A 27,779-nucleotide genomic window follows, 5' to 3' on the forward strand; every position below is an offset into this window, starting at 1 on the left:
CAGAAGATTGAGTACTCAGGCACTCGGGGGTCTCTAGACGTTACTCTGGACCCATTTCCACAACTTGACAACATATTCTTCGTCGACAATACTGGTGCCAGTGTCATGCTGGAGAGAGGGCATGGCGGTAAACGTCTTGGTCATCTCGTAGGTTGTCTGTCCTTGTCGTCTTTGCTTTTGCGCCAGACCTCCGTTCTCAGATGCAGAGGGACATTGTCGCGGCACTCGATGTGGATGATCCAGCTCCTGACCGCGAGATTTGTCCTCAGTCATCGCCTGAGTCTCCACCTCTGACCATGACTCTCTCATTGCCGGTACATCCTGGCCTGGTGCGAGTTGAATTGCCTGGCTTATCTCGTCGTTGTTGGTCATGATGGACTGCCTATTGAAGTTGAGTTCTTGAGTATGGGTATGGACATCAATATCGACATCAACATCCCCCTTTCTCTTGAATTCAGCACCACCCCCATCGTCATTTTCATCTTCAGCACTGCCGCTGTCCCTGGCTGATCGGCGTCCATACGCATCGTTCCAGAACCCGAGCAGTTTGAGAGCTGGATGGCCTTTCGTAGCATCATCTTCTTGAAGAGCACCCAGACGAGACAGCCATTCGTCGACGGGGACGATCTGGAACGCAACCGGTTTGGGTTGATCTTCGAACGAAGAATTCGACGCTCCAGATCCTGATCCTGCCGCTGCGTGAGATTCAATATACCGTGATTTCCATGTCAACAAATCCGACCAATGGACGCTGGTGTCTGGGTTTAAGACATGGTGGACAGTGATACCAACATCTGGTGATAGGTCGGCAGTCCCATCGGGCATGTCATCAATCCTGTCCTGGGCTGTCTTGTATGAGTTGCGTCTGTTGGAAAGTAAACACTCCTTTCGATCGAGCAGGTTGTCACCACCACTGTCTCCATACGCGTGTTTTTGCCCATGACCATGATCTGTCCCGTCAACAGGTGCCTCAACAAGTTTGTCTCGGTTAGACCGACCAATACCTACTTTTGCATCTGCATCTGCATCTGTGAGAAGATCCTCGACAAACGCCCTTGCCGCCACATCGACAGGCAACCAGTTCAGTATCTCGTTCTGCAGATCCGGCAACACCCCGGTAACTTTCGCGCTGGCCAGCATCAGCGGATACGCCTCGGATTTGCTCCAAACTCCCGTATCACTGGCCCCCGACAGCTGGCCGATTCGAGCAATGGAGATCCGATGTCTCAGCCTCGTCGAACGATGCGCAGCCTCGCAAATTGCCTCAGCGACCCATTTCGAGCGCGCGTAGCCCGTTGGGCCGGCCACCGATGGCGAATCGCCGATACACTGTTCCGGAATCGAGACCAGAGTCTGGGCCGTCTCAGCGCCGCGATCAGAAGCAAGGCTGTTACTGCAGTAGTTCGACACGGCTGCGACGCTCGAACAGAAGATGAACCGTGGTGGAGTCGACCGGTCAGGCGAAGCGAGGGCCAGATCCAGTAAATTCCGCAATCCGGCGAGATGCGTGCCGGCGAAACTGCGTAGTGGAAGCAGGAAATTGACGCTCCATGCCAGATGGATGACCACGTCGACCTGTGATGATAGATGTGTATAATCGGTTTTGGACAGTCCGAGCCTCGAGTCGCCCAATCTGCATGGCCAAACCGTTGTCCGTGAATCGAAGTCTGGGGGTATCGCCAGCTGACGAGCTCCAAGGGCTTTGATCACACGTTCTCGGGAGGCGTGTCTGCTGGCGCCTCGGACGAGGAGATGGATCTTTGATACGCGTGAGTTTGACAGAAGCTGGTGTAGGATATGGCTCCCCAGTGACCCTGTCGGACCTGTCAAGAGAACTTGAAGACCGTGGTTTGGAGGGGCAGCGTCGCCTTGGGAGCTGGAAATAGCCGGGTGATTAGCAGAATGAAAGACACTGTATTCTTTGACCAAGTCGAGCATGAGTTGATGCTGTTCTTGGTCTTTCGCTTCCCCTCGATCTCGATCTCTTCCGAAACCGTTCTCGACCCCATCTCCTGACCGCAGTCGCACAATCAGTTCGCTCAGACGAGAAATCGTCCCGGCGTCTTCTACCACCGACATCGGCAAAGCTGCACCCCTGGATCCCGGGAGAAGTTGGCACAGTGCCTGGCGGATCTGCATGCTGGCTACAGAGTCGACGCCGTAAGCAAATAAGTCTGTGTCGTCCGTTAACGGTTCCGAGTGCAGGTCGTGGTTGCTGTCGGTCCCCACGCCCCCAACCGTTGTGACGATGATAATGCGAACCACTTTAGGGATGTCGTCGTCTGGGACGTCTGTCGGTCTGTCCGGGAGGATCTGTTGGTAAGCGATAGTGATGTAGTCTGCGTATCGCTCCTCGGCCTTGTTGCGCAGGATGGTCCCTTTGCTGCTTTTCTCCAGACTCGGTTCTTCCACGTACGGCATGAGGATGAGCATGTTTCGCGGTATCCGGGCGTGACTCTGACTTTCCTTGTTCAGATTGTCGATTATAGGGCTTATTTCTGCCGACACGGCCTCATCCGGCTTCGGCCTAGCCTCTCGTGAACGGAAAAGGAGAACACCGGGGTACGGTCGGCCATTGCCAAAGATGAGGGCATCACTTATAAGGGCTGAAGCGGCACATATGGCATCCTCCAGCGGAGCTGGATCGAACTTCTTACCCGTGATGAGTGTCAGCTGAGAATCCGCTCGTGAATGGTACCGCCATGCGTTGGGAATGTTGGGGTGAGGGCTGAACAGATCGGACGTCGCATACGACCCGTCATCACGATTGTGCTTCGCCTGGTCAAGATCAGTTTGGGTCCTAGAGCAAAAGAATGCAAAACCGCAATACCATATGAGGCCAGCCACACTGGATGACAAGCTCGGCGAGTCCGTCTTCTCGTGGCTCGAACTGAAGATTCTGTCTGCCAGGCGTTGACCTGAGGTATTGCCATTCTCTATCACCCTCGAAGTTTCGGTGAGAAGACAACAGAAAGCCGCATTCAGCACTCCCAAACCGAGAAATCAAATTGACGCCATTCTGCACAAGCCTGTCTCCAACCTCTGCTGGTGATGCTGCGCCACCTACACCGACGATATCCATCAGCTGCAGATATTGAAGGCCTCGCCGGTCATCCGCCATCATTTGTAGGACGTAAGGCACGGAGGAAAAGTATTTGATTTCCGGAAGCCTATGTTCCTCAGCACTGTCTGCTGCCACTTCAAGACATTTGCACACATTCGCCGCCGTAATAGGGAGTTCTTTCCCAGGAAACAGCCAAATCAAGGCGTTGCTGGTCCACGCACGGAACAAATCTGCGATTCCACCATGGTACAAGGGTGTCGTGGTAAACGTTGCTTGTCTGCTGCCGCGCAGGGTGGGGAGGACTCCCACAGCCGCACGGTGACTTTGTGGGATGGGTTTGGAAATGCCGGTCGACGTGCCAGAGGTATGATGGAGGTATGCGACGTCTGTGTCTTTGACATTGACCGTTCTCCTCAAGCGCTCTTTTGGTTGCTGCTGCACGACATCAAATATTCCGTCCTCGACGAACGGTACCAAGAGAGTTGATAAGGAGGCATAATGTTTGCCAGACGCTGTAGTCTTTGCAATGGCCGCCAGGTCTTCGTACATCTCATCATAGAGCAAATACGTAACTTGACACGTCTGGCATAGATGGGCAACAGCCGAAGCAGAACACTGAGGTGCGATAAGCAAGACCGGATGGCCCAGTTGAATGAGCGCGAGCCAAGTAAACAGAAAGCTCGCCGAACTCGGGCACAGCAGCGCCACTGTTTCGCCAGCCCTGGCATGCAACTCCTCCGAGAGAGTCTGCGCCACTACGGCACAGCCTTCTTGTATGTCCTTGAAGCTCAAGACCCGTGAATTCCATGGTCCATCGGATCTGTCCTGGCCGGGCTGATAGAACCCGACAACGGCCAGGTCTGGGAGTTGGCGTGCTTTGTGATCGATGAACTCGTTGATGGTCTTGTACGATTTCTCTTGCTGGTGGTAGACTGCTTGACCCAGGGTGCAGGTGAAGTAGTTGACGTCCATCGAAGAGACCTGAGATCGCCTCAACAATGTAAATACTTGACCCCAATTGAGGTTTGAGAGGTATGACTGATGCTGAGCTGAGACTGCACCCGTCCTTAAGCGTACGTCTCAGCAATACCTCTTCTTCAGCCCACTCAGCCTTACTCCAGCACAGAACAGTATTTCAGTCCACAGTATTTCCAAGGTCAACCTCGAAAAGACCCGAGCATTCGACCTCCTCTGCAGAATAGACCAAGCAATCGTCGACAAATTGTCCGTATCACAATCGTTCAGAACCCACGATTGTTGGTGGCCTGGGCAGTCAGAGATTGAAAGTACCTTCTCACGTACCTGCAGCCGTCAGCCGCCATAGAACTCACAACCCAGAATCGTTTTTTCGTTGAGATAGTCAGGTTCAAGTCGTTTATTTAGTGAGTAGCGTTGAACAGACAAATACTAACAGCCCGGTCGTGTTGTCATTGCCATTGCCACCGCTTACTTCGTAGGTACCTAGGAAGGTACCTCATCTTGGATCCCATGTACTGAGAGATGTACTCATGGTTAGTACTTCGACTCCTGTGCGGCCGATGATCTGACATCATGATTCATCGATGCCAGCTTGTAAGTCTCCTAGCTCCATTCTTTTCAGGAATCAGATCTGAGGGCCACATTTCTTCCCAGTAGTGATCGCGAGAGAGGCAACAGGTGTTTGAGATCCCTCTCTACGGCCGATGATTTCACATTGAACGAGAAGAACATGCACTTGCTCGGATTCGTTGATCGTGAGTTCTGCCGAGAAGCGAGGATGGTGTTCAGGACAAATCTGTGCCTGTGGTGCCAAGCGGGGTCGGATTATGTAAGCGGGTTCACCGGTTCAGGGGTTCAGGGGCTTCAAGGCTGAGAACTTAGAAGGATAAATGGTTGGACTCCAACATGTGTCCAGGACATGAAGACACATCAATATGCCTTCTGTTATCCTATAAGAAATTCTCTCCTTCAGGTCCAACCGTCCAAGTCAGTTCCCAGAGAGCTTACCTCTACCTCTACCTGATATAGGAACAAGGGCTATTCATTCTAATGCGGCTGAGTGAGTAGATGTCTGAGCACCTTCTCCCTGAACCCTGAAGGCCCTCCTGCCCCTTCACCCAACCCTTTGCTGAAAGACCAGAGCATGTTTTGCTCATGCGCCTCGGATTGTTCAACACCAACTCACTACATCTATGTGCCCAAGTTCCGATCAAGGTATATATTTGCTCCTCAACAAACAACACACTCACTCATCCGGGCCATAGTTGAAATGTTCCACTGCAATATTTCAACCTCTAGTCGTGGATCAACCTTTCAGCGCCAAATCTCCATTCCCAAAGCACCTCATCTCTCTTTCCTGGCTGGCTGGCCCGGGTATATGAACAAAAGCCCCAAACGCCGCAAAACGCCTTTTTCCCGGGGGGCCTTTTTAGGGATCCATGCCAGTACCTCATTCCGATTCCACCCATACTCAGAACCAATCAATACCCCTATTCCAGTGTACCATGCAGTGGTCAATCGAAGTTATGAGATATTCATCCCGCAGCCGAGTCATTCATACAGTCGTTACCTTAAGCGGGTCTTTTCAACAAGCTGATAATAGCTCCTGTTCTCCGCTTTTTTGCCAAGTTCAAGTCTCCGATTTCCCAACCGACGCATTCCAGCCCGCTGATGTCGTTGATGCAATTGATGGATGAACGAGGGCAGAAACAAAACCTGAAACTGAACAGTGAATGCATGAGCCCATGGAAGAGTGAGAATACCGCTCGCTACCAACGCCAGGCTTGGTCAATGACAAGAAAAGATTGGATGCATTCTTCCTCCAGACTGCTCTTTTGTAGGGTCGGCTACCGAGGGAAACAAGTCCACTCCGGTTCGCCAGTGTACACGGGCAGTCATCATGCAAAGGAAAAAAAGGGAGAGAAAGAACAATGGCCGATAGTCACCGATTGCCGGTGATGATTGTGTGAAACACCAAGTGATAGGCAGTCAAGATATCTGCAGAAGCCCATATCATCGATGGCGATGAGATGCCTGATCTTCCGGGAAGGTGTGGTTCCGCTGGCTCGGCGATCGTGTAAAGAAGTCTTCGCTCTCCGAGACGTTGCCGTCATTCGACTTGACGCTGTGGCCTGAACTCCCCGATGGGGTCGAGACCTCGCGTTCAAAGTTCTTGAACAGTGTCTCTGCCTTCTTTTGGAGTTCGTCGAGCCTGTCGCAGAGCTCTCCCACTTTAGGTCTCTCTTGAGGCTGTATCTTGAAGCACTCCATGATCAGATCTAACATCCCAAGCAAGAGACGACCGATCTCATCCGGCCCTTTGGCCAATTCTCCTCCCAGCAATGCGAAATATTCCGTGACTGCCGGCCGGAGTTCGATTTTGGCTGAACCATTCCCGCACTCTCTCCAGTAAAAGTCGTCTCTCCAGCCGAAAATTTGGCGTGATTCTTCCTCGCGCAGAGACTGAAATATGGCAAGGTGGTTATGAGGCAAGGCGAACCAGATCGTGGCTTCAAAGAAGACGCAAGCCAGGGCCCAGATGTCGAAGGGTCTTGTCTTGGATCCCCGGTATTCCGGGCCGTAGTACGACAATGTGCCACGAAGCTGAGAGCTCTGTTGGCTGGGCTTGTTGAAATGGTTCTTAGGCATGATGTGGAACTTGCCTGCTCCAAAATCGGACAGCTTGAAAACTGGGTTCCTTCCCTCAACATGTTCAAACAGAAGAATGTTCTCCGGCTTGATGTCATGGTGGTATCCGTATACAAAGTGGTTGTTTTGGTTCATGCCGGGAGCCTCTTCCGTCATTTCGTGAATACTGCGAAGCCCGCTGGCCAGGCCGTTGAATTGGCGCAATAGCCAGGCAACATTGACTCCACTTCTTCCTGGTGACCTGTGGGATTTCATGTGTATTCGAAGATTGCGCGTCGCGCGAGGATACAGAATGTAATGAACATTTCGTTGGGTCCAACTTGTTATATGAGTGACGATATGTGGATGTTTCTTTCGGAACAGTCGCTCGAGCATGGAGAATTCTCGAACGAATGAGGCCGCAAAGTCCCCGTGGTCAGTAAACTTCTTAAGAGCAAAAGTCCGGTCGGGATCCTGCTACCGTTAGCGACGCTGTAGCTTGGTATCATGAAGCAGCAGCCACTCACTCCCGTAAGATAATGGTGCGAATGATCGATTGTAACCGCCGTCACGCTGCCATATGATCCCTCGCCGAGTTTGGTTTCCTTTGATCCTGTACTACAGTTCGGGATGTTCATAATGGGCATAACCTCGTCATCTTCCAGACCGTGTCTCTTACCGTCACACTCGATGCTTCGAGCAAAAAATGCCTTCAGCTGCTTGAGGAGGTTTTTGACGGAGCTGTCGCAAGACGCTTTTGGGCATGCGTCATCACCTAGCTGTGGCAGGCTGGCGTCGTTGTATTTATGTTCGAATATCAGGTGTAGGATCAGATCGATCTCCATGTATCGGCACACGCAGGCGATGAACAAGATGGAAGCACCCTTCTCAACGATCACACGGGAAAGACTCTTGCGGTCAGTACCAAACCTCTCCGGAAGATGTCGCGGCTCCTCAACAAGGATTTGTTCTATGATGTGGGCTGATGTCAATTGATCACGGTGAATGCGAGGTAGGAATTCCTGGTCTAGAAAGTTGTTGTCAGACATCTTTGAGTTGATCTCGTTAGTAACCATCCTGAAATACTTTCCGTCGGGCTCTTGAGGAGTTTTGCGAATGGACGAAAAATGGAGGCAAATCTCCAGGCGGAACGGTTCGAATGGATACAGATGAATGAATCCACATATATTCTGGATTGCCTTTTGTTCCAGGACTTCGGCGTCGTAGTCTTCGATGACAGAGTATGGCCCTTCGTGTCTGGCCCCAACCACCAAGCAAGACCCATGCCGGCGATAGACTTCAATCCCCAAGTTCTGGGGATTCTGTAAGATTTCTTTCTTGTGGGTGCTGAGTTGGCCGATGATCTGTTGGTAGAGTTGCTCGTACGAAGGCGGCGCGACCCAGGCCTTCCGAGACGGGAAGATGAACTGTCGCTGATTGGGTTTGCCATCTCGGACGTCAAAGGTGATGCGCAATTTGCATTCCGTATCCTCTGGTAGAATGCGAGGCAAGAGCTCATCCTCAGTGATCTCGAATGGTAGCTCACGCCCGCTAGTGCTCCCGACACTACTCGAGCGCGAATGGTGTCCGCGGGGTGAAAGGTAACCTGGAGACTTTGGCGCTACGGCTTCAACAGGCGGATCAGACGCTTTCTGTACTGAGAAAGAAGGGACTCGGTGATGCTGCGTCGTGGACGTATTCGATTCTTCGAAGTTGGCGGTTGATGTATGGGAAGGTGCACTAGGCCGAGCTGGGGGAGGCCGTTGACTTGGAGTTACTCCCTGGGATGAACTAGGTGTCTGGGCCACCATGGTAGCGGCACTCAGTAATGTATTGGTATGCTGGCCCGCGGGTGGTGGAACCCACACCATCCGTCTCAGTCTGTGGGGAACCGGAGATTTCAGAGATCGGTTCGAACTATCTGAGACATGTCAGTATCTGCTCAGGCTGGACAAGCATTGATATATGATCCTACCATCCGAGGGCGATTGACTAGGACGTAGCTTCTTGAATATAGCTTTCATATCGGCGTGAGGACATGAGCGTTAGAGGAAGTGAGACGGCTGGTAGTAAGAACGTGCTACAACATGGACCTGCTGTGATGTATAAGGCCTTTCTCGGGACAATTCATCGTGAACAGTCCACGCAGTCTCACGGCTGGACAACCTTCCCCGGGTTAGACGTTGCTCTAAGCCTCACCAGCATCACCAGGGTCGGCCGCCCGATCAAGAGAATAGTCCTGCTTCCTGAGCAAAGCAAGCCTGCAAGGCAACGAGGCATTCGAGCATGTCTCAGCCGTGCCCGTGCCCATCAACCGAGGGTTGTGACAGAATATTGGTTTCGCATTAGCGCATGCGAGAGGATGTGACATGTACAGGCCGCTGGTGGAGAGTGTCCGCCAGGGGACATGGATTCGAGAATGCCAGCTCACGATTGCCCCGTGATATGTGCAAGGCATTTTGCGCAGCTGCCGTCACATAAGTGCGCATCTCTACCTCGTATCGCATCCGAGGATACGCAGCCTAATCATTCAAACGAGTTGTCTCGCTGGCGTCGAGTGCGCAACGCAACCGAGACCACGTTATTGTAGCCTCGCTGCACGAGCCTCCACCAAGCAGGATACTGTCCGGAGATCTCTTTGTGCACGTAGAACTTCCACACGTATATGGTGATTCCCGTGAGCGGTAAGGCGGCAGCAAAAAGAATCCACCAATTGCTGGCGACCACGAGGAATGTGCTTCCGTCCGGCCTAGTGACACTGTTGACGAAAGAAGTCGAGAAGAAGTTCTGCTACTGCCTCAGTCCGACGGTACATACGACGACGCCATCCGTGCCTACCGAGATGACTGTTGCCGGAAGATAAATGAGAGTCAGGACGGTAAGAATCTTGACTGTTGCCGCGTCTTGAGTAGTCTTTTTCGTAAGCTCATGCATCACAGCATTCTCGCGGGCAGAAGCTAGTGCTAGATTTTTCAGAGCAGTGCTGTTGCTGAGATCCAAAAACCTCGAGACCTACGCCATTAGTCCTCAATTGAACGAGAGATGGGAAGGGATGGGATGTGATGTTACCAATTCAGAAGCACTTCTGACCTTGCGCTGCAACGTCTTCACCTGAGCCTCGTGATGCCTCAAGTTCTGGACAAGATCCAGGAATGCATGGTCGAGGATGGCATGGTTGTCTAGTGAAGCAGCTTCTACCATGTAGTTTCTGTGGATGCTGATACTCACGCGCATTGTCTCAGCTGAGTCCCTTGTGTGGGCGAGGTTCGAGGCTGCCTCGTCCACTGCATCCTCGAGTTGTTTTAGATATTGTCGCTCGTGGAGTCTTGCAAGTTCGACATTCTCTCCGTCGAGATCGGCCAAAATGACTTGATCCGCCTGCCCTCGGTGAATAGGGGAATTTGTTGAAGGTAGGTAGGACCAACCTGAATATTGACTTCTTCGGCCAGGTACCCTAGATAAGGACGCCAGCTCGCTAGAACGCGGCTTAATATTACAAAGTGAATGTCCCACGACGTCGATTGTCCCGGATTCCCATAGCAGCGCAGGTAGTCCTGTAGCGATTTTGCCGCCACCTTTCCAATGCCAACGAAAACGACCGTAGCAGGTCGAGTGTTTGGTAACTGGTGATATAGGAGAAACTGTCTCGTTGACCATGGCTTGGACTCTGAGCGGTGGTTGATCTCTGGAAATCGCACTAAGTATGCACACTCTTCTTCATTAAATCATGACAGTCGCATCTGTCATCGGCTTCTTACCAAAGTCTTGTGGTCTGTCATTGCCCGCCACAGTTTGCATCGTTGGGCATGTCCATATCGATGGAGGCGTCAATCGCGTCTCGCCATTTCTGGGTCCGAAGCAGATGATAAAATCCAAGAAGCGGAGTGAAATGTGACACGTTTCCAGCAAGCCCATCAGTAGTTCATGGTTGATGCTGAGCGGACTAATGGAGTTTCGCTGTCGGATGAAGCTGTCGGAGTTAGCAAAGGATGGAAACCTTGTAGACGTGACGAACAGACATCAATTGGAAGGAGTCCCATTGTCGCTTCCCACTTGATCAGTGATCAGATCCTCCAAGATAGGTAGTCACTAACCGTTAACCTATGTCTGAGATCGTCCTTGTCATATATGGCCAATAAAGGTAGCACCAACTTGTTTGACTGCCTGCCTTCTGATGCTCTTGACGGTGTCTCTGGAAAGGATCCATATGTAGAGTCACGACTGTTGGCTACTGATACATCCGTCGTCTCAACCAGCAGTTCGACAAAAGAGGGATCATGCTCATCAGCCAACGACGCCTCGAGACGCTCTTGGAGATAGTCATAGGGCATCAATGAAGGCCTTTGCTCAATCCAATACTGCAGAAACGGCGACACCGCCATGGCTCCTCCTCAACAACTTCCCGACCGTCGTGCAGGGGAAGAAGGGCTCTGCCTAAGACGTGGTGCAAACCTCGAACATGGCTGGGATGGAATGCAGCCCCATTGTGACAGCGAGGTCAATGCCGCATTCTGCTCTCTGGTGGCTACTGGGTGTCATCACGAGGTTGCTGCAGGAACTATCTTGCTTGCATGTACAGACTCCAGGATCGCTTCGGTGGTGGCCTCCTCGGGGTAAGGCTGAAGGCCTATCTGTCGGGCTATCTGCCGCGATATCGATTCTCAGGAGGTCAGGAATCAGGCTGATGACTTCATTCGGCTGATTTGTTCTCTAAGCGAGGGCGGGGGGTTGACTCGATGATTGTGTCGTGTGAGGGGTGAGATGGTCACGGTGATAAGAGGCAGAGAGGCAGAGTTGCCCGAGGCGCCAGGAGCAATCAAACACTCAGGATAGGCGACATGGGATTGTGTCAGCCATGGATTCATGACTCCTGCCACAGTCCGTCCGTACAACCAGTCTGGTTAGAGCCCTTGTCGATGTTGGCGAGTCAACTGTGCATATACACAGCCACGCTGAAGTCTGCCTTGCACGACATTCGATCATCCTGCACCCTTTTCACCGGTTCTTGTCGAGCTAGTGCAACAGTTGTCTCATGTGAAGGCGCCTCTTACCTGAGATACAGGCTGGAATTCTCACATCTTTTGCACGGTCCTTTATCGAGCCTGAGGCAATGGTGATGCATTGTACTTTAGTTGTCCATCTCAGGACATGATCGAAATGTGTTCGGGACGTGCAAGGCCCAGGGCTGAAGTGACAGGGCTCCCCTCATCGCCTCACTTTCCAAGGGGGTGAATATTTTCTCGACCCTTCCTGCCCTGCCTGATAAAACCGAGGTTCCTGATGTTCTTCGTGTCTGTTTATTCCCTTTTTTTGGTCTTGTGCTTTGATCATACGCTGTTAGTCACGGTCACATCACTCAGAAGTCTCCAAATGCCCGCGCAATATCTCTAAATACTGCTAGAGTTCCGTCCAGCCCTCCCTTGAGACGATCATCTATGTAATGAGACAGAAAACCATGCAGCAAATCATCCCGAGCCAGTTCATTCACAAGGATAAGCTGGAAGACTTCCTCTCGACCAAGAACGAGGCTGGATCCTTCAAGGTGACAAGGAAGCTCGACAAATACCACATCCAATATGTCGTTTGCAATGGCCATTCTCCACAGGGACTGAAATGGGTATATACTCCCTTTTCTTTTGGATCCGCCCGAAATGTCGTCGAACATATTGCTGAAAGTGCCACCCACAGGAAGACATTGCCATTTTGAGACGTTGAGCCAAACGAGCCAGACCTGCCCTTGATTCTGATGCACTCCTATTTTGATGGAAGTAGGATGCTTTCAGCAATAAGGAAGGTGCACGACGAGCCAGCCGAAGGATTTGCTATTGGCATTTGATATATGTTGCTCCAGGGTTAGGTTGAATCAACCTGTGGAACTGCTGGGATTACTGTACACGGCAACCGGTTGCCATAACTATACTACTTTGCAGAGATTGTAGTTTATTCTCTCCCTGAATGATAACACTGTGCAATTTCCTCTGGCTGATTCACTTCGACTGACACAATGGATGTAATGATTCCTTGCAATGAATGGCGGATAATTCATCACAATGTCGCGAGGAATTCCCAAGGGATGAGTCCAGTTCCGGCTCTGGGGTTATGCACAGCTCCCGGAGTCAACAAGGGTTTCATGACTACTTGTCCTTTGGCAGATCATGGAAGCTCTTTCGAAGTCTAGTAGAAACTTTCATGAGATTTGGTGCATCATGTCCCTTGCAGCAGAAAGGATTCTCAGCAAACTTTTGGGGCATTGATACCATTGCCGGAGGGACTTCTCAACAAGGTTGGAGGTTGTAGGCCTCTCAATGCAAGCAAGTCCAAAGGATGCAACCGGCTCGAGGGATACCGGCATGAATGGCGCAGGAGCGACAGGCTGGAAGTGCAATGCAAGGATGCCCAACCGGGCGTCAGGCGTGGCCGATTCCAATCCAGGGACAGCCAGCCACTGGCTTGGACGTGTTCAATCTTCGCATCTCCAGTCCATGCAAGACTGCCCAAGCAAGTTCAACCCTGGTCAAGTGGCTAGAGAGCCAGTAGGATACCGTCGGCTCTTCAATATGTGGCAGAGCTTCCTCGCCTAGTGCTGGGTCGTCGTGGACTGACAAACTGACAAACTGACTGCTTACCACGCCGTTGATAACGAAGGAAATCCTTTCGTCCTCTCTTCCTGTCAATCACCTCTTCATTTCAGTCCTCTGCATTTCCCAAGAATGTCGCTTCCCAGACGTGACACGGCTGTCTCCACCTCTTCCACCAGCAGCGCCGGATCCATGTCCGGTCTTGGCCGCACCCGACAGGTCATTGAGGACAGTTACATCGACCCAGATCGTCTGAGGAATTATATGACCAAGAACTTTGAGCCTGGGTCGTGGACAGTCCGGGTAAGAACGTCCACTAGTTGATAACCAGCATCACCTGGTTGGGGTTTTGAGTCTTGGTCCTTCTTCCTTGGCCTAGTACAACAGTGAAACTGTACTGTGCCATCCGTCCGCAACAAAAATCTTGCTGGTGATGATTTGGTTGTGTCGTGAGTCTTGACAATTGAACGCTGACTTACTGTCTCCTACAGATCAAACTGGGCATGGTCGAGATTACATCCCCATGCAAAATCCCAAAGGTAAGTGCGGAAGAACAAACCACAATCGAAACCCGTCTTCTCAAGCCTACCTGTGACTTGTGGATGCCATGGGCACAAATGGGCACAAAGTGGGTCCTGCTGACCTCCTTTTCGCCCTGGCAGAAGGATTATCGTCTTTTCACTTTGCCCAGTTAGCTGAATTCTGGAAGGTAGGGCACCTATAAATGGGATGAAGCCCAAGGAGAGAGAACCCAGCAGTTGCGAGGTCCAATCCCACTACGAAGACGGACCTGTGTGGATGTGTTAGCTGTTCCTGTGCTTGGTGGCTTCGAAGCATAACATGGTGGTGCAACGACGTTACGATGCCTGACGATGAAGGTGAAGATTTGCAACAAAAACCACTGTGATCTTGAGTTTCACACGCAAGGATGGTTTGAAAGTCATGGTTGGGTCTGTTTGTAATCGAACTTTCCTTTGGGTAGCCGAATACAACACTTCAGAAGAGATCGGGTACACGTTGGTACTGTAAGAATTTTATCTGCTAACAACAACAACAACAACAACAACACCCTCCCTAATGCGCACCGTTGACTCGGATGCCGTTAGTATGCCCATTCACTCCCTTCGCAATGCCGTTCGCATGCCCGTTGGGCGCAACGTCAACCGCACCATTCTGAAGGCCGTCCACACCCTCAGGACCAGACGCATGCTTGGTCGCTTTCGCAAATCCGTTCGTTGCTTTGCTGTCATCGACATGGCCATTGGCTGCTGATCCATTTTGTTCGGTGTCATCATTCAGCACGTTGAGTTGCTTGTGGCCATTCAAGTTCATGGCGCCATGGTTCTCAACAGGCTCGCCGTTGACCGTGTAACCAGTATCGCTGGCGTCGACGAAGGCTTCCAGACCCTCACCATTCCGGGGATAGCTCTTCATAATCGACTTGTGACGTTTCAAGGCGGCGTACATGTCATCCATCGAGACATCATTCAGGAAGACGCATTTTCCGAGAGGGCTTGGGACAGCTGCTCGTAGCTTCCCATCTCGAGTCCTCAGAATAGCCTTGGTCCCCTTGTCTAGGATGTCTTCGTCGAACTGGTGATGATCCATGGACAGACCTGCTCGAGAAAAGAGATCCAAAATCCGTTTGTGCTCCTTGTCACTGAGAAGGCCACGCATATTGGCCAGTGTCGCCGAGTACGCCATGTCAATGGAAATGGCATGGCCATGGCGAAGCGGTACATCGGGCACCAATTCATGGAGGGGTGACCACCTGTAATCAGTCAGCTGACCGCCAGGGCAAAAGGGGGCTAACATACGTGTGACCATAAGCAATGACGCGATCGAGACCGATCTCGTGGAGATTGGGGGTTTCCAACTTCAACATTTCGTGGATGCCGGCACGGTTGATGGCGTCTGCGGCAGCTCGTACCTCTTCTGGCGCCCCGTCCTGACGACCGAACCCGGTACCGATCAACTGCTCGCAGTATTTGTCGAGCAAGTCAAAGGTAGGGAGGTGGGCACAAGTGGAGATCTTGATGAGCTCGGCAAAGCCGTTCCGGATTTGAGCTTCGGGGAGTGTTCGTAGAAAGGTGAAGTCAAGGAACGTATGCATCGGCGCATGGTAAGCCCCCAGGCGATTCTTGTAATTGCCATAGTTGACGGCCACCTTGATAGACACTGAAGCATCGATGAGTCCAATGACAGTGGTGGGGATCCGTATATAGTTGGTGTTTCTGCGATACGCGGCACAGGCGAAGCTGAATGAAATGAAATGTTAGCTCGACAGTCGAGAGGCAACATTCAAAGAGAAGTATGGGCCAGAGTGCCTTGAGGTCATCTTGGCAGGTGGAATCATTTTACCCAGCAACATCCGTGACAAGTCCACCGCCGATGACGAGTACCGGTTCCTTGTAGTTGGTGAGCGAGAACCCAGCACGCAAGGGTTCGAATCACACTTACCTTTCGATAGACGCCGAACTTGTTCATCGAGTCCACGATGCTCAGAAAAGTGTCGATTGACTTGGCCTTTTCGCCAATCATTGTCTTGTGGATGTCCAAATCAATGTCGTAGTGATCGAAATACTTCTGCATTTGGTTGCCGTAAACGTTGCAGATGTTGTAGTCCATGACTGCCAAGCAGCGGCCCCATCGTTTGTAGCAGTCGGCGAGTTCACGACGATTGATATCGAAGACGCCATCAATGAATGTGAAATCATACTCGATCTTCTCGTAGCCTTCGACATGGAATCCAGCAGGAGTCTCTGCAACAGAAGCTTTGAGGTCAGACATCCTGCAGGTTCAGCTCAAAGTACTCGAGATAGGCGAAGAAGGAGAGGAATATCAAAGGACAGACACAGAACGGAACTAGCAGAGCAAGTAGAGGGAGGTGAGCGCGTTCCCCAAGCTAATATAATCATTTCTGTTACCGAGCATGACGGCCCATTCGAAGGTAGGCACGCATTCTCCACATCACACAGTATGGAGTACATGTTACCGCTCTCGCTAGGAATCCCACTGAGATCCAGGAAATAATGATGAAACAACGGATCACTGGGGGTTGACAGTGTTCATCGAGGTCGGATCTGTGGAGAGAGGTTCCATATGTGGGCCCTGTCTGGCAAGGCAGGGACTCAGGTACATTTGGGCGGTTGTCCCTGTTTCCAAAGTTCCCCAGTCCCGAAGTGGCCTTAGCAGAGAAATAGAATTCGAACCAGACACAGTCATGATGTATTCGAAGCTGTAGAGACAACAAGCTGTCAGGAAAACGTGCTCCGAGGAATTAGCCATCCGTGGCTTCACGCAACAGCTGCCTCGATAGGTCCCGAGACAGCAAAGAGGTGACACGGCAGCTGCCGGTCAGATCGGATGTTCAATTGACCTGGAGAAGACATATAGCGTCAAGACCTCGTGGAGATGCCAGATCCTAGCGTCCTCCTCGGGTAGATTGAGTTGCCCTATATCAGGGAACAGGGCACGTCTCCGCCAGCAGAACTCCGGAGTCTGAACCCCGACAAGGTGGAGGGCCGAGGCACCAAAAAGAAGGTCGACGACGTCTTGGACAGCTCTCGGTACCTTGAGACTAGCCATTTAAAACCAATGATGACGACGGATGCAACAGCTGCATGATATTCTCCGAGAGGACTTCGATGATGGAGAGAGTTGAAGTTGCCAGCAGATGAGACGCTGAGAAGCTGACCGGGAAGGACACGCTATACCCAATTGGCTACTAGCCGGCTGCTGTGATTGGCTCGTTCGACATCATCGAATCATCACCGCATCTGTCTTCCTTTTTGCCTGTCACTTTCACTGCCTTGTGCTGGATATGATCAATATCATTGACTGCTGGTTGAAAGCTTTCGACCCTATCCATACCACCAGTAGCTGGTACATTCTGCAGCTAAGCACATCGTGCATCTTGTCGACCCACAACCTTACACCGCCTGTCTGTGTTCCTGACCTCAGGGGCAGCTCGATCGGCAGTGGTGGAAGACACAGCCGCCCAGCTGGTCATCCTTGTCGATGGTTCAGAGGCTGAGAGCTACAGATGTGAGATTGCCAAACTTGACCAGAGTCAGAAACTGGAGATTTGGGACTTCTGTTCCTGCTTTAATGAATCTATGATCGGTTGGCTGCTGAGAAGAAGTTTGTGAATTTATGAACGTGTGAATTTGTCCATTGTCGTAATTGTTTGCTTTTATAATCTCTACAAAATGGCAAAGTTTGACAATGAAAAGAAATATCAGCAGCAGGAGGAAACATTTGTACTGTCAAATCTCATACAGTTGATATGGTGCCAGGACTAACTCCGCTTCAGTTCGACGATGGCCGCGAAATCGAGCTGTTACACTTTGTCTATGGCAGACCGGATCTCGACGACACCAGAGACTCTCCAACAAAGGTGTTGGCGGCCATTGACGAATTCGCCCGTACCAAGAAGTACCTCATGAATGTTGGCGAGGACAAGGGCCGCATTGTCACAGACTTGATAGCCGAGGTCAAACCGCAGGTGATGGTCGAGTTGGGAGGATACGTGGGATATTCCTGTATTTTATTCGGAGACGCAGTTCGCAAGGCTGGCGGTAAGAGGTACTTCAGCCTCGAGCGGAATCCGGAGTTTGCTGCCGTTATTACTCTACTGGTCGACTTGGCTGGCTTAAGTGATATCGTCAAGGTGGTAGTCGGCTCCAGTGATACTTCGATCAAGCGGTTGCACTCTAAAGGAGTCCTGACCCATATTGATTTGATGTTCTTGGATCACTACAAACCGGCCTACACGACAGACCTGAAGCTCTGTGAAGAACTGAAACTGGTCACGCCAGGATCTGTCCTTGCCGCGGATAACGTCATCAAACCAGGTAACCCGCCCTATCTGGAATATGTCCGGAGTACTGTGGAACAGAAAAAGCATGCCAACAAGATGAACGGGTCTGTCAACGGCGTGGACCAGCGTTTTTTGGACAGGACGGCAAAGCAGTATAACAAGCGGGAAGGAGATGCTAAGCTGGATGAGACGAGAGTGGGCAATCCATTGTTGATTTACGACAGTAAGCTTGTCAACAGCTTCGAACCAACCGGTGTACCAGTGAGTCTACAAACTACCATGGTGGCGGCGGCTGAAGGCTTGCTGACCTTTGATATTTAGGATGGCATTGAAATATCCAGATGCGTTGGCCTTGCAGAACCATGATATTGGAATGATATCGGGTCCCTGTTGGCTGGGAGACTACTTCCATCAGGCAGCAGGAGATGTGCGAAGGACTACGTTTTCTGCCACACTATGCTGGCTGTACATCTACCCTACGGCAAAGCGAATAGAGACTATGTCAATCAAAATGGTTCATCCATCTACTGCAAAGGCAAAGAATGATTTTGCCCTCTTACCTAGTACAGGCTTTAGAAACACGTGCATTGTTCACCTGTACAGGTCGTGACTGGAGTCAGTCAGCTATGGAGGCCAGACTGAAGGAGTTCGAGCATTTGTCTGTGTATCTAGAGTGGAGAACGTAATCCATGGATGACTGAAAGGGTATGCTTCTCTGCTCTGTTCCATATCGACTTAATCCGTCTACTGTACATTCTGCGCCAAAACCTAGTTGCTCTCATCTTTTACGGGTATGTCATTTACGACTCAGCTACCTTTTTTCTGCATAGGATCTGCTGCGTGCTTGTATAAGTCGTCTCCGCCAAATTCAGCTTTAGTGACGTCGACACTTTATAACGTGCCTCCTGGATCTGACTCCTGGTTCCTTCTTCACACCTTCGGCATAAATCTTGCAAAAGAAAATCCGAATCACACTTAAGCTTGTTGTCTTATCATCATAGTCATGCTGGACGGGACATCTTCCATTCTGGCCCATCGGCTACAGAACTTGAGCCTGCTACTGCTCAGCCTTGTCTTCTTTCCGTTGGACATGTTTATACTAGCCATCTCCTTCTTCATACAGAGCACCTTACACAACAAGGCAACTAGGAGTCGGGACCTTGCCAGGAATAAGCCCGCATTTCAACGGCGGACTGTCCTCGTGACTGGCGTTGGGATGACAAAAGGCCTGGCTATAGCAAGACTATTCTATCAAGCCGGTCACGATGTCATCGGAGCAGACTTTGAACCTGACGGAGCACTGGTGTGCGGGCGAGTGTCGAAGTCACTCAGGAGATTCTACCGGCTCGGCAGCCCGGACGCGAAGAACGGTTCGGCACTATATATCCAGAGCCTGCTGGACATCATCGCCCAAGAAAAGGTAGATCTGTGGATCAGTTGTTCTGGCGTGGCGTCTGCAGTCGAGGATGGGATGGCAAAGGAAGTGGTGGAAGCAAGGACGCCGTGCAAGGCGATTCAGTTCGACGTCAAGTCGACTCAGACTCTTCATGAGAAACACAGCTTTATCGAATACACAAAAAGCATGGGACTCACAGTTCCTGATACTCATGAAGTCACCAGCCGCGCTGCCGTTGAAGATATTCTCCGAGACGCACCAGGAGGCCGCAAGTATATCCTGAAGACGATTGGCGTGGACGACTCGGTAAGAGGTGACATGACCTTGCTTTCCAAGGACTCTGCATCCGAGACTTCCAAGTATATTGCGCGGCTGAGAATCTCTTTTGAATCCCCCTGGATCTTGCAACAGTTCATCAAGGGTAGGGAATACTGTACGCACTCCTTGGTCATCGGAGGGAGAGTGAAGGCCTTCGTGGCGTGTCCTTCGGCAGAGCTGTTGATGCACTACGAAGCATTACCTTCCGACTCGCCCCTGAGCAAGGCTATGCTTCAGTTTACCACGGAGTTTGCTGCTAAAGGTGGCCCGGGATTTACAGGCCACCTCTCATTTGACTTCATGGTGGTGGATGACGGAGACCTGGATCTCGACGGTGGAAGTATCGCCTTGTATCCGATCGAGTGTAATCCAAGAGCACATACTGCGGTGGCTCTTTTCAATGGATCCATGAAGATGGTCGATGGTTATCTGTCGGTTTTGCAAGCCAACACAAGTCTGAAAGAGGATGTCAGCGAGGTCATCACACCTGTGCAAAAGGACAGCTATTACTGGGTTGGCCATGATCTGGTGACATTGCTTCTCCTCCCCACACTATCATTCTTGACGTTCGACAAGTCGTTGTCAGATCTTGTCCGAGACTATGCAGCATTCGTCAGCCATCTTCTGACCTGGAGAGACGGAACATATGAGACATGGGATCCTTTACCTTGGTGGTGGCTGTATCATGTCTACTGGCCTGAGCGGTTTCTGACTTGTCTAAGGGCCGGCCAGAAATGGAGTCGTCTGAATGTCAGTACGACCAAGATGTTCCAGTGTTGAGGACAACGTAATACGGACGGAAGAACGCTTCTCTGTGGCATTTGAGATAACCCCCAGCAGATCACATCTGAAGTTGAACAGCACCACCCTGCCTCAATGAACATCTTTCTATATTGTTGCGTCCGCCAGGTCGTGGTCAAGAGATATGATCGATGGGCTGGTTTGAGCCTAGGGCTCTGATGACACAGGTAATGACAGTCCCAGTGAGAGACAGAACGGTCCTATATTCTCAAGTCAATCTACGAGAGGAACCTACCTAAACCCCTTGGTGGTGTCGCACGTCGTTGACTTTCGTGTGATGCTGCTCCAGAACATACTCTCTTCCATATTCTCGGGTATGTGGCATTGCTCCGTATTGTATCAACTTTGTAAGGTCTATCCAAGATGAGTCAAAAGTGCCCCAAACTCACCCCTTACCACGGTGGTCGAGACGGAGATTGTGTTAAAGTTTGGAAAATCTGCCCCGGGACTGGTGCTGCCTTCTTTCGAAGTGACAACTTATGTACCTTACTTAATCGATCACCCCAACTTCTATTTATATTATTTGTAACATCCGGCGCCACGAACTTCCGCATGGACTACAAAGACACGATGCTCCAGCGTCCTCAAGAACTTCGGACTTGTGGCCACCGCCCCCAAAAAACCCTGAACGCACACCGGCCTCCAAACCGCCTCTTGTTGTGATATCACTTCGCTACTTCCTGAGATTCGCCAATAGATGGCTGACCGACCTGGGCTAGAAGCAGATGGTCTCTGTTGCGTCGATTCCTTGCCTCTATACAGAAGAAGAGTCCTCCAACCGTAGGTCTCATCGAAAGAGTTAGGCGTCTCCCTTGAAAATTTCAAGAACTAATCAAGGGGGCAACAAAAGGGCAAAGCCGAGACAGCAGAGCAACCAGACCAAATTGAGCACAATCTGCTGCTCGAACTTCCCAACGAGCTCGTCCTCACGGTTGCGAGATTTCTGGACCAGGAGTCTCAACTCCTGCTGAGCCTCGTGTCGACGACTTCGTCTTCTTCTCACCTCCCACCTCGACTTGACGTTTGATGCTGCCGACAGGGCCACCAAACGTACGGTTTCTACAACTTCTGGAACTCGACCACCCGGAATATCTGACATGCCGCTTCTGTGGCCTTCTGTATCGCTGGCGGAAGATGGAGTTCTTCCAGTACGATTGTCCGCGTACCCGCTACCACACGCACGCAGATGTACTACTATCATACGGTCATTTTATCCTTGTGGGAGACAAGAAATGTGTTCGGATGAGGCAGGAAGTGGTCGACCTGATCTTGCGAGCCTATGAGCATGGCCCCGGTCACGGCTTGCCTGCATCATTCTTGACCATGAGCGGTCAGGATCGCCATGGCGTTTCTCAAACGCATGAGGCACGCCTGGTGAATGGTTAACTTATACTGGCCAGTCGAACGGAGGTGGAGGCGGAGGCGGAGGCGGAGTCGGAAGGAGAATTGGCGGTAATGGGCCGCCTCTTCCTCTACAATGCGTGCCTGCATCTACGTGTCATTGTAGGGATCATCGAAAAGCAATGGAAGACCTTCGAACAAGCCGTCACAAGCATGACCGTAGGCTCAGAGAAGTCCGAGGTGTTCAAGTGCCCCTTCTGCGAGACTGATCACCAAGTACACGTGAAGAAGAGCGAGGGAATCGGACAAGGATCGTCCTGAATGTTTGGAGAAACTACGGACGAAGAAACGGGAACGGGCTGCCGAATGAGCAGATCTTCATCGAGATCCTGTGTTGCACCTTGATGCCGATACACTCTCGCAGAGGGATGTACGAGCGGCTTTTGAGTCTGGAACGCCCTCACCTCGAAACTTTGAGACATAGTCAAATATGCCCAGACGGTATATAGTTCATCTGCACCATCGATGAATTTGTAACGTGCGCCAGCCTGAGGTTATTTGTAGATAAAACAGCGAAAACACGTAATCGAATGATTCAGTAGCATGTTCACGAGACTCTTCTGTATGATAGACACTCTCCCGAGCGGCAGATGTCTTTGGAGTGGACCGGCGTTGTCGTATCGAAGAGGACCTGGACATGGACATGACTGGAGACTATGGGCGCACGCGGCATCCAAGGCTGAGTCGTCAAATGCTATTCAGCCTTGTGTAACTGCCGAGCCACCTTGCACAATAAGCGGCACCACAAGAATGTGTAAGCAGCCCGTGAGCTTGATGCAGCGGGAGTTCTCCTTATCAACGTAAGTGTACCTAACCCCTATCGAAGGTTTGAAAGGCGCCCATACTAAGATCTGGCGGTGCCACTTGTTTTGTAAGGTGGCCTGGGCCGCAGGAGACAGAGGGTTGGAGGAAAGTGCCGCGTAGCAAATATATATATATATAGATGGAGAAACAAGCCATGTTTGATTGTCTGATACCGTGATCGATGTTCTGAGCCGGCTGTGGACCTGTTAGCGGTGCATATCCCACGCCGTCTAATACCTCTCGCTATCGGGCACGTCGGGCAGGCTCTTGATCGTAGGATGGATCTTTGCTTTGGAGATGCTGCATGACCATGTGCTCCTGAATGCTCCTCACCCAGCCGACTTAGTCTGCAGGTCCGCTGGTAGACCAGACTGCTGCTTGTCCAGCCAAGATGACCCAAAACAGTGCTGTATGTTCGTTGCACAAGAAAACTCCTGGTTCGACTTCAACCAAGGACAAACATGCGTTGTCCACCGTTCAATAGTGAGCGCGAACTTTTTCGAACTTTTGCATAAGTCATCTGAGTATCATCATTCCTGTCCATGCAAATGTTGTTGACTAGGAAGTAGTAAACAAGTAACAAAATCCATATATCGAATCGAACCAGTCTCAGGATCGGGCTTCCGCACTGTTACAGTGCATTCTATACATATCCTGCAGAAGTCGAAGGAAGAATCGTCAGTAATCCGTCCAAACTGGAATCGAAGACTCAACACATCAACAGAAAGTGCGTTCTTCCTCGTAGCACAATCTAATGGGAATTGCAGTTAACTCACCTTTTCTAGCACCCTGGAAAAAGAAGCGGACCACCAGGACCTGCAGGCCGGCCATTCCAACCATCATCAACACTTCGATCAAACTGAAATTGAAGATCCTCTGCTCCGTACTCCGGACGGTGCTGAAGTTACGGTTCTCTCTGGTGCGGAAGTATTTCTGCATCCTGCTAATTGTGCTCAACTGTCCACTGATCTTGAAAATCACGTCTTCCAGCACGGAGGTCTGCTCGGGCGACGAGCCGGCTTTTTGGGGGAGGAGGGCGGATGTGGCTTCGTCTTCGACCTGCAAACCGACACAAACAAGCATAGTCAGTAAAAGAGCCAGCAGAATGGAATGTCCATGAGAGCAGCAGCAACATCCATTTCCCTGTGCCGCAAACGCCGCACTCCATCACAGCATTGAACGGCCTTCCATCACATGGGCGCAGTAACAAACTGAATAGTGGTGTAGCTTACCGCAATCTCAAAGTCAACCATCTTATCCGCGAACGTGGACATCTCATTCCCAAAGCAGAAGCGGTACTCTCCCGGAGTCTGGGCCGTGAAGACGAAATCTCCTTGTCTCTCCTTCTGGCCCTCCATGATTTTTCTGTCATTGGGTCCGTATACCTCGTAATCGACGTCGAAGGAACCACCGGACTGGACCTAGAACCGTACCAAAAAGAGCACAAGTCAACATAGGGTGCTTCTTTCATCCAACATCCACTCCAGTGAACTCCGCTTGCACAATGCCAACATGTTTCGCGCAGGGAGGTTCCAACGTACAGCGAAGTAAAAGGCGACTTTGGCATTCTGCCGGCCGACGAACGTGAAGAAGCATGTCTTCTCGTTGGCTCCGAGTTTGTAGGTCAATGCGGTGCTGTAGACTCCAGAGATGGCGAGGGCCAGCAGGCCGAGAAGGATCGAGAACGGCCGGGGATGCATCTTCGCTGTATTTTTGCGAGAGGCACTCTCTATGCACAGCGACCGAGGGAGCTAAGAAGAGGGAATGGGAAATGGGAAACTCAACAGGCACTTGACATGAGTTCGAAGTACCACAATCCAAAGGGGTCGCGGTCGTGGTCACGGTCACGGTCAATGGATGGCCACATTTCGCAGTCACCGGGTCTCATGCAGTCTTCATGTTTCCCCAAATTCTTGGCACGTTCTGCGGGTTCAAGTTGCTGGGCCGATTGCAGCCCCTTTTTTATCCCCCTTATTAATAACTTTGAGCATCAAAGAAATCCCAGGCGGCCAGAGAGACTGTATATGGTTGCCAATTACGAGCAGAGGGTCTTGTATCAGGATTCATAACAAGAGCAACTTTCTTCACGTTGATACAACGCTTACACATTGTTCATCCTGGCCGCCAATGGCCATCTATCTAACCCCTGGAAGGGGGTGTTTGCCATGGAAGGCCGTTGATGTGGGACATGACCTGGACTTGCATCATCAACACATTTCTTGATCAGCCCAGTAGCTTTCGAAGTCTTGCTGACATCCGCATGGGTGCACATCCGATGGGACAAAAGTTGTGCCCCGTCAGCCTGAAGCTTCCGCATAGCTAGGAAGCCATTATGCATGTAACGAGGATGGCATGCAGCCGTAACTTCCCAGATTCTCAATCAAATTCGTCATAGTCTTTCAATTGACCATTTCAACCATCTTGTTGGATCTGTTTGGGGCGAACGATTGCGTATTGAAGGTTCTGGGACAGATCGCTTCATATTGTTGGACCAGAACATGATTGAGACTCTCTGGGAAGCTCCATATGGAACCATCAGTGTACGTGGAAGGATCGATCTCAGATAGTTGACAACGCTGGTGATCGTAAGAAACGACAGACAGCTGGAATTGAGGGATTTCATGGCGCCCATGTCTGGCCGTGCATGCTGGCGTCTCCCGTATAGTCAAGTACCATCGACCATCCCATCAGAATCTCTTCAACATCATGAACAGCGAGCAGGTATCTGTGCATGCTCCAAAATCCGAGTTGCTGCCGGAGGTCACGGGGATGCGCGCCAGATGATGAGGGAGTTTCGAGAAGCAGCATTTTCTGCATTCACGAATGCCAGCCTACAACTCAATAACAGGTGACGCGGACCCGACCTTCGGAGTCCTCGGCCCCTCCTTGTCCTTGACAGCATCTGTCTTGCTGCCTTTCAATGGTGGAAAATCGAACGTCTCACTCGTGCCAACCTTGCCCGCACCCCATTTCCCAACCCGTTGGCCCAGGTAACCTTTATCCCAAACCAAGGCGCCCACCCACGGTTGGAGGTTCCAACTGACCTGTAACGTAGCGTTGTTTCTCTCACTAAGGACACCGCTTGGGTCCGTGATCTGGTATTTCGGCTTTTGATTCTTCAAAGAGAGACGGCCAGGCTTGACGAGATCCGTGGTCTTTGATTTTGTGTTTGAATCTCTCCGACTCTTTGACTTCGACTTCTTGTTCTTCTCGGGGAAGTATTTTTGTTTCAGGTTCTGCCAGGAATAAGGCGTCGAAGGTGCGGGGATAATGGTGTCCCAAATGACCGCCTCAGACGTGCCTCCTTGACCGTCTTTTCCGCTGGGATAGTTGGCGGTTACATATACAAACAGCTGCTTCGTGTTCCACGTGAAGAGACTGGATAGGTCGGCATCGAGATCAAACCTCACTTGGGCGTATTCTTCGCGCTTCGGAGAGTAGTAGTGAGGCCGGCCCTTGACGACCTGGACGTTGCGGACCCCGATTGAGGCAGTGGGCGAGCTTGTGGGGGCAGGGACGGGAATGAGAGAGAGGACAGCGATGATTGAGGCCAGGGTGAATGCGCAGGTGGTGAAGAACCCGAAGGTCGCTTGTAGTCGGTTCAAGGCGTTATGCATGGTTGATGTATTTTAAGGAGATGTAGAGAATGGCGACTCGAGTAGAATGTATACGAGAGAAGAGGGTGCCTAAAGTGGGAGTAGACGCTTGGTAAGAAACGCCTAGATGAACATCGTGGGTAGTGAATGAATTAACAAGAACGCGAGTTCGCTGAAAAAGCGATTCAACGTCGCGCAATGGAAGTTGAGCACGATATTGACCTGCGGTGTCCGAGTAGGACAGATGGAGGCCACTGGCACTGGCATGGAGATGGAGATGGAGATGGAGTGTAGTCCGCCAAGTCGCCCAGTGAAATCCATACAAATTCCTCACCACCACAAATCTCTTCCTTTTCTTCTTCTCTTCTCCCTTCTCACGGACTCCAGCTTGGCGGCTCACATTCGCAGCACCCATGATTGCTCTAGAAGTGGTACAGGCATCGAATTGATTTTCAGTTCTTTGCCTTCAACGGAGTCCCAGAAGGACCCATCAGACCTGCCGTTAATCGCCTATGTTCTTCTTCTCAATGAAGCGCACGGGTTTCATGATCAAGGTCACATCATCACAATACTTGCCTGAAATAGGTATCTATCAACCCAGCAATACTTGGGTACAAATACCAATATGCCTGCAAGACCAACAACAATACCCAAACCCCCAAGAACAACGCTGCCCTCGATAAATCACAAATCCTTACACATGATCCAACCTGTCTGAATACATCGTCCCATTTTGAACTCACGCTCCCCAACCCTTGAATATCCCATGGCCTCGTACACCCGCTGCGCCTTGAAATTGCCCTCCCACACGCCCAACCACATGATGCGATATCGCCGGTCTCGCGCCATCTTCTCGACCTCGCGGGTGAGGGTCCTCCCCACCCCGGCGCCTTGGAAATCGGCGTAGATATACAAGCGCTGCAACTCGACCACTCTCTCGAGGTCAGCTATGCAAGGCTCGCTTGTGCCTTCGGTCAACTGTGCGAAACCAATAACTCTGTTGTCGGTGTTTGCACACGCCACGATAATATGTGTAGATGGGGCGAGGATGCCCTTTTCGATGGCGGATGCGCTGTATGCCTCGTCAAGATAGGTGTTGAGGTCCGGCGTCGGGATGGAGAAGCCAAAGGTCGTCGAGAAAACGGTCGCCCCTAGTTCAGCAATAGCTGGTGCATCTTGAACAGTTGCCGCTCTGATCGAGAACGATGGCGGTGTTGGCGTCTGTGTCCTCTCTGTCTTAGGCCGAAGCTGCACGGCGGCAGGCGACGAGATGTGCGCATTGAACGAGTATCCTGGTAGAGGAAGGACAACACTGGCAGCTGGCTGGGCGAACATCTTGGTTGAATCCCCTATAGGTCGGTATTGGATAGACTGTGATAGCGTGGGTATGTAT

The 27,779-nt window shown here is 51.2% G+C and overlaps 12 protein-coding genes across 12 annotated transcripts; 5 read left to right on the forward strand and 7 right to left on the reverse strand.

Moving 5' to 3' along the window:
* Positions 1-33: 33 nt before the first annotated feature.
* On the reverse strand, positions 34-4,036 carry A1O1_01835 (uncharacterized protein; the record flags this gene model as incomplete). The annotated part of the gene is made up of 2 exons (XM_007722747.1): positions 34-2,778; positions 2,831-4,036. The coding sequence occupies 2 exons, from the start codon at positions 4,034-4,036 to the stop codon at positions 34-36; spliced, it is 3,951 nt and encodes a 1,316-aa protein (XP_007720937.1).
* A 2,019-nt stretch (positions 4,037-6,055) lies between these two features.
* A1O1_01836 (serine/threonine protein kinase) lies at positions 6,056-8,481 on the reverse strand (the record flags this gene model as incomplete). Its single annotated transcript, XM_007722748.1, has 2 exons — positions 6,056-7,144; positions 7,198-8,481. The coding sequence occupies 2 exons, from the start codon at positions 8,479-8,481 to the stop codon at positions 6,056-6,058; spliced, it is 2,373 nt and encodes a 790-aa protein (XP_007720938.1).
* Positions 8,482-9,196: 715 nt separating this feature from the next.
* Positions 9,197-9,904, reverse strand: A1O1_01837 (uncharacterized protein; the record flags this gene model as incomplete). The annotated part of the gene is made up of 3 exons (XM_007722749.1): positions 9,197-9,457; positions 9,509-9,682; positions 9,740-9,904. 3 exons carry the CDS (start codon positions 9,902-9,904, stop codon positions 9,197-9,199), a joined length of 600 nt encoding a protein of 199 aa, XP_007720939.1.
* A 2,206-nt stretch (positions 9,905-12,110) lies between these two features.
* Positions 12,111-12,311, forward strand: A1O1_01838 (uncharacterized protein; the record flags this gene model as incomplete). The annotated part of the gene is made up of 1 exon (XM_007722750.1): positions 12,111-12,311. A coding segment is annotated over one exon (201 nt), but the record flags the coding sequence as incomplete, so codon positions are not given.
* Positions 12,312-13,380: 1,069 nt separating this feature from the next.
* Positions 13,381-13,943, forward strand: A1O1_01839 (uncharacterized protein; the record flags this gene model as incomplete). Its single annotated transcript, XM_007722751.1, has 2 exons — positions 13,381-13,551; positions 13,740-13,943. The coding sequence occupies 2 exons, from the start codon at positions 13,381-13,383 to the stop codon at positions 13,941-13,943; spliced, it is 375 nt and encodes a 124-aa protein (XP_007720941.1).
* A 379-nt stretch (positions 13,944-14,322) lies between these two features.
* On the reverse strand, positions 14,323-16,038 carry A1O1_01840 (3-dehydroquinate synthase; the record flags this gene model as incomplete). Its single annotated transcript, XM_007722752.1, has 4 exons — positions 14,323-15,019; positions 15,066-15,506; positions 15,610-15,656; positions 15,709-16,038. The coding sequence occupies 4 exons, from the start codon at positions 16,036-16,038 to the stop codon at positions 14,323-14,325; spliced, it is 1,515 nt and encodes a 504-aa protein (XP_007720942.1).
* A 1,498-nt stretch (positions 16,039-17,536) lies between these two features.
* Positions 17,537-18,436, forward strand: A1O1_01841 (catechol O-methyltransferase; the record flags this gene model as incomplete). Its single annotated transcript, XM_007722753.1, has 2 exons — positions 17,537-18,331; positions 18,392-18,436. 2 exons carry the CDS (start codon positions 17,537-17,539, stop codon positions 18,434-18,436), a joined length of 840 nt encoding a protein of 279 aa, XP_007720943.1.
* Positions 18,437-19,073: 637 nt separating this feature from the next.
* Positions 19,074-20,564, forward strand: A1O1_01842 (uncharacterized protein; the record flags this gene model as incomplete). Its single annotated transcript, XM_007722754.1, has 1 exon — positions 19,074-20,564. One exon carries the CDS (start codon positions 19,074-19,076, stop codon positions 20,562-20,564), a length of 1,491 nt encoding a protein of 496 aa, XP_007720944.1.
* Positions 20,565-21,635: 1,071 nt separating this feature from the next.
* On the forward strand, positions 21,636-22,380 carry A1O1_01843 (uncharacterized protein). The gene has a single exon (XM_007722755.1). The coding sequence runs from the start codon at positions 21,720-21,722 to the stop codon at positions 21,969-21,971; it is 252 nt and encodes an 83-aa protein (XP_007720945.1). The 5' UTR covers positions 21,636-21,719; the 3' UTR covers positions 21,972-22,380.
* Positions 22,381-23,507: 1,127 nt separating this feature from the next.
* On the reverse strand, positions 23,508-24,490 carry A1O1_01844 (uncharacterized protein; the record flags this gene model as incomplete). Its single annotated transcript, XM_007722756.1, has 3 exons — positions 23,508-23,849; positions 24,023-24,211; positions 24,332-24,490. 3 exons carry the CDS (start codon positions 24,488-24,490, stop codon positions 23,508-23,510), a joined length of 690 nt encoding a protein of 229 aa, XP_007720946.1.
* Positions 24,491-25,621: 1,131 nt separating this feature from the next.
* On the reverse strand, positions 25,622-26,407 carry A1O1_01845 (uncharacterized protein; the record flags this gene model as incomplete). The annotated part of the gene is made up of 1 exon (XM_007722757.1): positions 25,622-26,407. The coding sequence occupies one exon, from the start codon at positions 26,405-26,407 to the stop codon at positions 25,622-25,624; it is 786 nt and encodes a 261-aa protein (XP_007720947.1).
* A 663-nt stretch (positions 26,408-27,070) lies between these two features.
* Positions 27,071-27,721, reverse strand: A1O1_01846 (uncharacterized protein; the record flags this gene model as incomplete). The annotated part of the gene is made up of 1 exon (XM_007722758.1): positions 27,071-27,721. One exon carries the CDS (start codon positions 27,719-27,721, stop codon positions 27,071-27,073), a length of 651 nt encoding a protein of 216 aa, XP_007720948.1.
* Positions 27,722-27,779: the final 58 nt, after the last annotated feature.

This window comes from Capronia coronata (assembly GCF_000585585.1).
Source record: "Capronia coronata CBS 617.96 chromosome Unknown acBCG-supercont1.2, whole genome shotgun sequence".
NCBI lineage: Eukaryota > Fungi > Ascomycota > Eurotiomycetes > Chaetothyriales > Herpotrichiellaceae > Capronia > Capronia coronata.